Here is an 8,388-nt window from a genome sequence, read left to right on the forward strand (position 1 = left end):
TGACACGTCATTTTATTGCTTGCTTCTTTCTTTCGCCAGCTTGACTTTCATCAGTTTTTGGCCATTGTCTGTAGGAAATATTACAGTAATCAGATTATCTGCATCTTTAAATGTGTATCAATATTGAGGGAGTCAAATTGGGCTCTGACCTGAGTGATCCATGGGATGAAAGATGCTACACGGGTGAAAACTGTGGGCTTTTTAGGAGTATTGCATCCACGTCCATCCACAAAACTGGTTACTCCTTCAACATACCACTTGCCATCTTTGCCTTTGCAGTTCAGAGGACCTCCAGAGTCGCCCTGGAAGTGGACAACAGTTAGTAAAATGACTGTTCTGGGAAAGGAGGATATTTATTTATTCGAGTAAGATCTTTCTTAAGATTTCATTATGCATTTTTGAAAGTGCTTTAAAGGGGCAGTATTATGAAAAATTCACTTTATAAGGGTTTTGCTACAGTGATATACATTCTTTTAGCCTCATTCAGATGGCCCAAGTTGAAAAAGTTCTGTTTCCTCCCTCCCTTGTTATTCCACATTTTGTGAAAAGTCAGCTCCAAACGGGCAAGTTGGATTTTTCCCGCGTTGTGACATCACAACGCAGCAACTCCTCCTCCTGACAATCCTGGCTCCTCCTACTCTATAAGAATGTGAGCTCCTTCCTCTCAAACTGCCTTACACGTAAAATAAACACTGCTGTTTAATATAGAATATATATTGTACTTCATTGTCATATATGTAAAGCTACATACACGAAATGTGTTCTCTACATTTAACCCCTCCCTGAGGAACAGTGGGCAGCCACGGTGTAGAACCCAGGGAGCAGTTAGGGTTAATATAAGGGACTGATCAACATTCCACAGTGATAAACCAGGGAGATTAGAACTGGTGACCCTACAATTACAAGCCTGCCCTCTCTAAACCACTAGTCACTTCATCCACAGATAATATATTTACGTTCAGCATATAGATTATCCAGTATATAGATAATCGGCTGAAGCTTAGTGTGAGCGCATACAATCAGTTCCATTTTTAGTAGCCGTTATATCCCCTTGTATCACCTTTGACATGATCTGACGTGTTTGTGATCCAATGTGACGCAGCGGTTGAACAAAACAGTGGATTATCACCTTAAATACTATTCCTGTGGTCAGAATAGGTGAGGATGACAAGAAAGAAACATGTTTAAAACAGCTGACTGACTCCACTGCTGTTGTGATAAACACACCGTGGAGCAGCATTTGTCTGACAATATCAATAGCCACTTAAATAGCCATGTGTCTTACTGTAATGTGCGTTTTTTTTGGCGTGGAGACGGTGTCTACAGACACGCCCACTCTTGTATATGCACGAAGGCCCCAAAACAGCCTGTTTTTAGAAGCGTCATGAAAGTGACTTTTCAGAGGGGAAAATAAACCTCAAATACTATGTTATTGGTGTTCTTAGAACAAATGGAGATGGTTGAAAAATAGCATCATTCTGGACCTTTAAGAGGAACAAAATACCCTGCCCCTAAACAAATAAGTCTAGATCATAGATGTAAAAAGGGAAACTGGACACATAAAGTGTTCGGGCGTTGCTTAGAATAGTTTAAAAATAGACAACATTTTACCAGGGACTAACTGCACACAGAAGGCAGCTTCTGCCCATATAAATAGTTGTGTACTTTGGATTTTTACTCACATGGCATGCTGACTTGCTTTCCCCTCCTGCACAGACCATTGTTGTCTTTGCTGAGCTTCCCCACCAGTCACTCTGTCTGCAGACACTGTGTCCCACCACAGGGAGAAGAGCCTGCTGCAGCGTTGTTGCGCTCGGACCACCAGCTAAAAGACAAAATACCCACTTTTTTAACCATTGAGCAAACAATCAAGAATTTACTGAGATGCACTCCACAGGAGCTTACAGTAGAGTCGACCCCAGCCTGTGACATAGCAGGGCTGATTGTGAGTAAGAGCGGCATCCTGCTGTGGTAGGCAGGCCAACTGAACCTTGTCATTGATCACAGCGTTCTTCTCGAGTTTCAGCAGAGCGATGTCATTCCTACACAAAGGGATGAGACAAAGAATGCAACCGTTCAGGGTTTACATGATCATTATTGCTACAAGACAGATATATCATGGTGCTGACTTTGTAAACCACATGCTTTTAATGTTACACAGGCACATCTCTAAGAATTGGAATATCATTAAAAAGCAAATTATTTCAGAAAGTGAAACCCATATGTGTTACAGACTCATGACATAGAGTGAAATATTTCAAACCTTTATTTCATGAAATGTTGATATGGCTTATAAATAATGGAATTGCATGTCTCAGAAAATTTGAATTTTGCACAAGATGAATAAATTAGAAGATATTTTCTACAATTTCATTTGACTGACCCCAAATATAAGCAATATTTAGACTAGAGGAAAAACCCTTAGTAAGTGCTTCAAGTGAGATTGGCTGCAGCTGCTGCCATACAAGAAGGAGAAGTGTCTTATTTATTTATTTATTTTACATAATGTAACCACAACTAACTAGAATATTGACAATATGGCACGGTAGTGATAAACCTGTGGCACTGCTCGGGTGTAATGAAGGTCCAAGTAGATTTGATAGCAGCCTTCAGTAAAGCATATTGAGTTGCCTTGTGTATGAAATGTGCTATACAAATAAATGTGCCTTGCCTTGCCTTCAGACCTCAACCCCAAAGCTTCTCTATCAGGTGAGAAGCTATATGGTGAGTTTGCTGGCCATGGTCATTGAACCAACCTTTGGTAGCTTTGGCAGTGTGGCCAGGTGCTAAATCCAGCAGAAGGAAGCATGAAGTGCTTTAAGATTTCCTGAAATGTGCTGCATTGACCGTGTGTGTGACATTGTTTTTATTTTTTTATATTGAGTTGAAAAGGTTATATCCACAGTAAGTATGTATAGAGTTAAAGTCATATAAACGCATGGTTATGACATTAACAGTATTTATTTTTGTCATTTTTTTTTTTCCTTACCAAAATGATTGTAAAGAGGATAACTGACAACGTACCCACATGACACGCAGTTGTCATTCCATTTGGGATGAATGATCATTTTCTTCACATTGATGAACTGTTCTGGTCCTTCATCCTTGTTCATGTCATGCTCTGCTAGAACAACTCTGTATGTGTGGAAACTGGAAGATACAGACTTTGGTTCACACAGGCAAGCGAGGGTCAGCAATGCAAGCAGTGTTCAGTACCTTGATTAGTTATACATACTACTTGTCATTTGATTGTGATGCAAAAACAAAGTCTTTTTCTTCTTACGTGATGCAGTGTGCAGCTGTCAAGACCCAGTTTGGAGCAATAAGTGTACCTCCACAAGTGGGGAAAAAAGACTCCAAAGAAATCTACAGCATAAAACAAAACCTAACAATAACTATGGCAAAGGTAAATGAAACATGTTCAACACACACTGAGTTTTAGTGTTTCTACTGTCTTACCTGCCATGGCCAGCTGTAGGGGCGAGCTTCCTGTCCATTGACCACACGGCTGGTGTCCGGTGTGTGACTGGGTACTCCACACCCGAACACTAGAAATCAAACAACAGACGAACTAAGACGTGCTCAGAAATGTGCACAGTAGAAATAGAGTGTACAGGGCAGATTTACCCGTTGTTGCAGATAGCAGCAGAACAAGCAACAGCTTCATTTCTCGTCCATAGAAAAGAGCAGATTGATCCAGCAGAGACAGTTTTGAGAATCAGTCCAGACTAGAACAAACAAAGCCTGGGAGTTTTCCATCCATTCTTCAGCTGGTGAAACATACATCTGAACACAAGTTAGCTCAGATAATTTATAAAATGCTGTACACAGTTGAAGGTGTTCTCCTGTCATTCCATCTTCTAAGCCCTATATTTAATACAGAACTATCACTAAGAATTCACTGATGAGTTTTATTCAATTAGAACACAAGTAAAGCAATCTTGTCAGAATGAAATCTTGTATTTTTCATCTGCTGTGAATGAGAGATCCATAAAGTTGCAATGTTAAAATGTTCTATTTAAAACCGCCCTATTTGTTGAGTGGCTGGTTAGCTAATTTAACAAAGCAACTAACTCCCATCTTTAACCAGTCACTCTTAACAGCATATTTCCCAGTCAACATTCTTAGACATTGTGAATACAGTATCCAGATCAAGTTTTGGAGCATAATGTTGATGTTTGGCTGGTACTTTAGCATCACCTGCTGTTGACTTTGTGCCTCTAAACTTTGCAAAAGTTTGCACTCTGAGTGCTCTTGTTATTTAAATTATTGTACATTGTAATTTGTTTTATCTTAACCCAGGTTTAAAATATATTTAATATCTTTATATAATATAGTAAATAAGAAATGTGAATGTGTGCCATAGCATGTGAAAATAAGATAAAACTTTATTGTCTGTCCTGAAACAGTGATTTTTTTTTTTTTTTTTTTTTTTTTTTTTTTTTTTTTTGACAGGGCAATAAAGACATCACATTTAAACCCATAAATGATTATCGAAACACATGAATTAAGATCAGAAAACCATGAAACTATGGTGAATGTGATCTTGCTTATGTCTTCTTTGTCTTTAAAGCTGCAGTAAGGAAGGTTTTTTTTGGGGTTATTTGGTCAGAAACCCATAATCATCTTTGAACATATTGTAATCCAAAGCATTCTTAGTGATCAGTGCATCTCTTCTCCTTCTCCTGGCCCTGTAAATGAGCTTTAGAAATACAGGAGCATGACACAGGACTTCAGCCAATCAGAGATCTTTCTACCAACAGGGCGATCCCATGAGCTGTTTTAAGCATTACTATTGGCTGCTCGTCAAAGTCTAAGTGCGTTCACGATCTGAGACTAGGGACAGTCTCATGGCAAATATACCAGCAGAAGTCTCCAATACGGCTTTTGGCACAGCGGTTAGACGGCAAAGCAAGAGGAAAAAGGAAGACCGAGTTGGAGAAGCAACAAAATGAAGGACTCCGCAGAGGTCCCTTTCACTCTGTATGTGCGGCGTTCTGTTTTCAGTCCGTGCCCCACATAATGAGTCAGAGAGAAAGAGTGAGAACACATGGGATTAATAGTTTGTAAACCTAAGAGAAACATTGTCTAAGGTGGAGAGAAAAGACGCAATTCATTTGCAGTGTGGATGTCTGTCTGTCTGCTCTGATCAGCGGTGTTTGCTGCAGCTGCGTGTGTGTGAGGAGCAGCTGTGACTGTGAGCCTCTTACTGTTCTCACAGCAGCGAGTGATACATGCCTTCATGTCTCTAAAACACCAGAATACTCTCCAATAACACAAGATAAAGTCCGTACATTTGTTACTAGTCTCTATGGAAAACAGTCACAAAGACCTCCAGTGTGCGCGTGCGTGAGAAGACCGGTGAGGTTCGTTCAGGAAGGAAGGGGGATGGGGTTCTACAAACTCCAGTGTTAGAACAATTCAATTCAACTTTATTTATATAGGGCATATTACAACAAAGTCATTTCAAAGCACTTAACAAATTATAGAGTCCATAGTAAGAAAGAAAAAACCCAACAAGATCTTCATGAACAAGCATTTAGCGACAGTAGAAAGAAAAAACTCCCTCTTTTTTATAGGAAGAAATCTCCAGCAGAACCAGGTTCAGAGGTGGCAGCCATCTGCTTCAAGTGGTTGGCGTTAGAGAACAGAAGGGCAAACAGAACAGGATAGAAGGATAGGCAAGTCAAGGCAAATTAATTTGTATAGCACATTTCATACACAAGGCAACTCAATGTGCTTTACATGATACAACATTCAATTGTTTAAAATCAATGAGAACATTTAAAATCATCAGTAAAATCAATTAAAATCATCAGTAAAATCAATTAAAATCATCAGTAAAATCAATTAAAATCATCAGTAAAATCAATTAAAATCATCAACAAACACATTACATCAACAAGACCAAAAATCTCCCTCTCAATCAAACACAGTAGAGAAAAAAAGTGCCTTTAACTTTGATTAAAAAATGTTCACATTAGATGCTGACTTCAGCTCTGCTTGCAGTTTGTTTCACTTCTTTGCAGCATAACAACTAAAAGCAGCATCACCATGTTTACTGTGAACTCTGGGCTCCACTATCTGACCTGTGTCCATAGATCTGAGAGACCTGCTGGGTTCATACCTGACTAACATGTCACTGATGTATTCTGGACCAAACCCATTCACAGATTTATACACCAGCAGCAGAACTTTAAAGTCTATTCTGAGGCTGACTGGGAGCCAGTGTAAAGACTTTAAAACTGGACTAATGTGTTCTGATCTCTTTGTTCTGGTTAAGACCCGAGCTGCAGCGTTCTGAACCAGCTGTAGCTGTTTGATGCTCTTTTGGGGGATTCCTGTCAGAAGACCATTACAATAGTCCAGTCTGCTGGAGATAAAAGCATGGACCAGTTTCTCCTGACCTTTCTGAGTCATTAAAACTTTTCACTCTGGAGATGTTCTTTAGGTGGTAGAAGATGTTTTTGTGATAGATTTGATCTGACTGCTGAATGTAAGATCTGAGTCAATCAGAACACCAAGGTTTTTGACTTGGTCTTTAGCTTTAAAAGATCGAGACTCAAGATAATTGCTGACAGCTGTCCTCTTTTCCTTGTTACCAAAGACAATCACCTCCATCTTGTCATGGTTTAGTTGAAGGAAGTTTTCACTCATCCAGCAGTTTACTTTTTCTAAGCAGTCACACAACACCTCAATGGGACCATAGTCATCTGGGTTCAGTGGTAGATATAGTTGTGTGTCGTCTGCGTAGCTCTGATAATCAACCTTACAGTTCTGTAAAATTTGTCCTAAAGGAAGCATATAAAGGCTAAACAGAAGGGGTCCAAGAACAGAGCCCTGAGGAACCCCACAGGACATTGGTAATCTGTCAGATTCAAAGTTTCCAATGCTTACAAAATAGCTTCGCTCCTCAAAGTAGGACTTAAAGGGGACATATCATGGTTTTAAATCCTTCTTTTTTACATATAAATCATACAGTTGTGGTCTATATAAAGCGGAACTGCAATGTTTGGGTCTGAATTCCTCATTATTATTGCTCCACAGGCCCCTTTTCTACCCCTTTTCTGACGTGCTTCTGAGAGCAACTCGTTTTGGTGCAGTCTCTTTAAATGCAAATGAGACACTCCATACCCCGCCCCCTCTTCAGGTGACACTCGGTTCAACTCCACCCTCCAGATGATGAACCTGCAGAACCCTAACAAGTGAGCTAACACAAGCACCGAGCTAACGCTAGCGCCAAGCTAACATCACGAAATGCATTTTAATACAGTCTTTTTGGAGACAAAAACGACAAAATGAAATGACTAATGAAAACTTTAGACTTTAAATCACGTAGGCCATATCATCAAGGATCTAAAACGAGCACACAGCGCTAACATATGAAGTCTGAAGACGGTGCAACTGCTAATGCTAACAAAACAATGACAGGGACGTCTTATCATCACACTTTTTAGCGTTATTTACAGCTTACCGAAGTGCTCTGTTTGTCGTCTCCAAAGATAGAAGGAATTGAACCCTCAATCAGACAAAGTCTTTCGGCAAATCCTTCTTTATACTGGCGGAGGTTGCTGAAGCAGTCATCCTTGAAGTGCTTTGCGCACACAAAAATGACCTTACCCACAAATGTGGGTACATTTCTATAAAAAATAAAACTCAACCAGGCACTTTGAAAAGGTTCTCATGCTGGGAGACGGTGTAATGAAGCATGTGGGTTACTACATCCAACAACCAAACATTTTGATTTCTTCTCTCGTAACTTCGGCATCCTTGAGCTTGGACTACAAAATAAAAGCGAGAAATAAAAATGGCGGATTGCACGACGTGTTGGGCCTGGAGTCGATGTCCTAATTTGGCAGTTCTGCTGCAAATACTGTGATGTAATAGTTAAAAAAACGTAATAGAGAATAGAAAAATCGAAACAGATTGAAAAATATGACCAAAACAGAATATAAAGATATCTATGGAGCACCTGAAGAGACTAATTTGATTTTTTCGGTACTTCTAAACACTCTAAATATACAACAAAATGCATTTATGGGCTAAAAAAGTGGATTTGGCATGATATGTCCCCTTTAAAGCATTGCATTACTTTTCCATTTAGTCCAACCCATGTTTGCAATCTGTGCAACTAAATTGTATGATCGACAGTGTCAACTGCAGCACTTAGATCCAATGGAATGAGAACAGATACTTTTCCAGAATCAGTGTTCAACCTTATTGTATGTCATTGATCACTTTGATCAAAGCAGTTTCAGTGCTGTGATGAGAACGAAAACCTGACTGAAATTTCTCAAATATTTTGTTGAATGTTAAGAATTGACTCAGTTGGTTGAAGACCACCTTCTCAATGATCTTGGCCATGAATGGAAGGTTGCTGATTGGTCT

At 39.5% G+C, this 8,388-nt stretch overlaps 1 protein-coding gene across 1 annotated transcript; it reads right to left on the reverse strand.

The window, feature by feature from the left end:
* Positions 1-18: 18 nt before the first annotated feature.
* Positions 19-3,718, reverse strand: LOC114478935 (chymotrypsin-like elastase family member 3B). The gene is made up of 8 exons (XM_028472296.1): positions 3,628-3,718; positions 3,460-3,548; positions 3,284-3,366; positions 3,025-3,150; positions 1,906-2,042; positions 1,683-1,825; positions 150-302; positions 19-68 (listed from the first exon to the last, which is right to left on the reverse strand). Exons 1-8 carry the CDS (start codon positions 3,665-3,667, stop codon positions 51-53), a joined length of 789 nt encoding a protein of 262 aa, XP_028328097.1. The 5' UTR covers positions 3,668-3,718; the 3' UTR covers positions 19-50.
* Between the last annotated feature and the right edge of the window lie 4,670 nt (positions 3,719-8,388).

Source organism: Gouania willdenowi, chromosome 17 (assembly GCF_900634775.1).
Source record: "Gouania willdenowi chromosome 17, fGouWil2.1, whole genome shotgun sequence".
Classification (NCBI taxonomy): domain Eukaryota; kingdom Metazoa; phylum Chordata; class Actinopteri; order Blenniiformes; family Gobiesocidae; genus Gouania; species Gouania willdenowi.

Excerpts from the sequence above, each read along its gene's own strand:
- LOC114478935 (XM_028472296.1), bottom strand. The coding sequence starts at position 3,667 with ATGAAGCTGTTGCTTGTTCTGCTGCTATCTGCAACAACGG. Across the intron at positions 2,043-3,024 it reads GACAACTGCGTGTCATGTGG|GAATGACATCGCTCTGCTGA; the intron begins GTACGTTGTCAG and ends CCCTTTGTGTAG. Across the intron at positions 303-1,682 it reads AAAGCAAGTCAGCATGCCAT|GGCGACTCTGGAGGTCCTCT; the intron begins GTGAGTAAAAAT and ends GTCCACTTCCAG.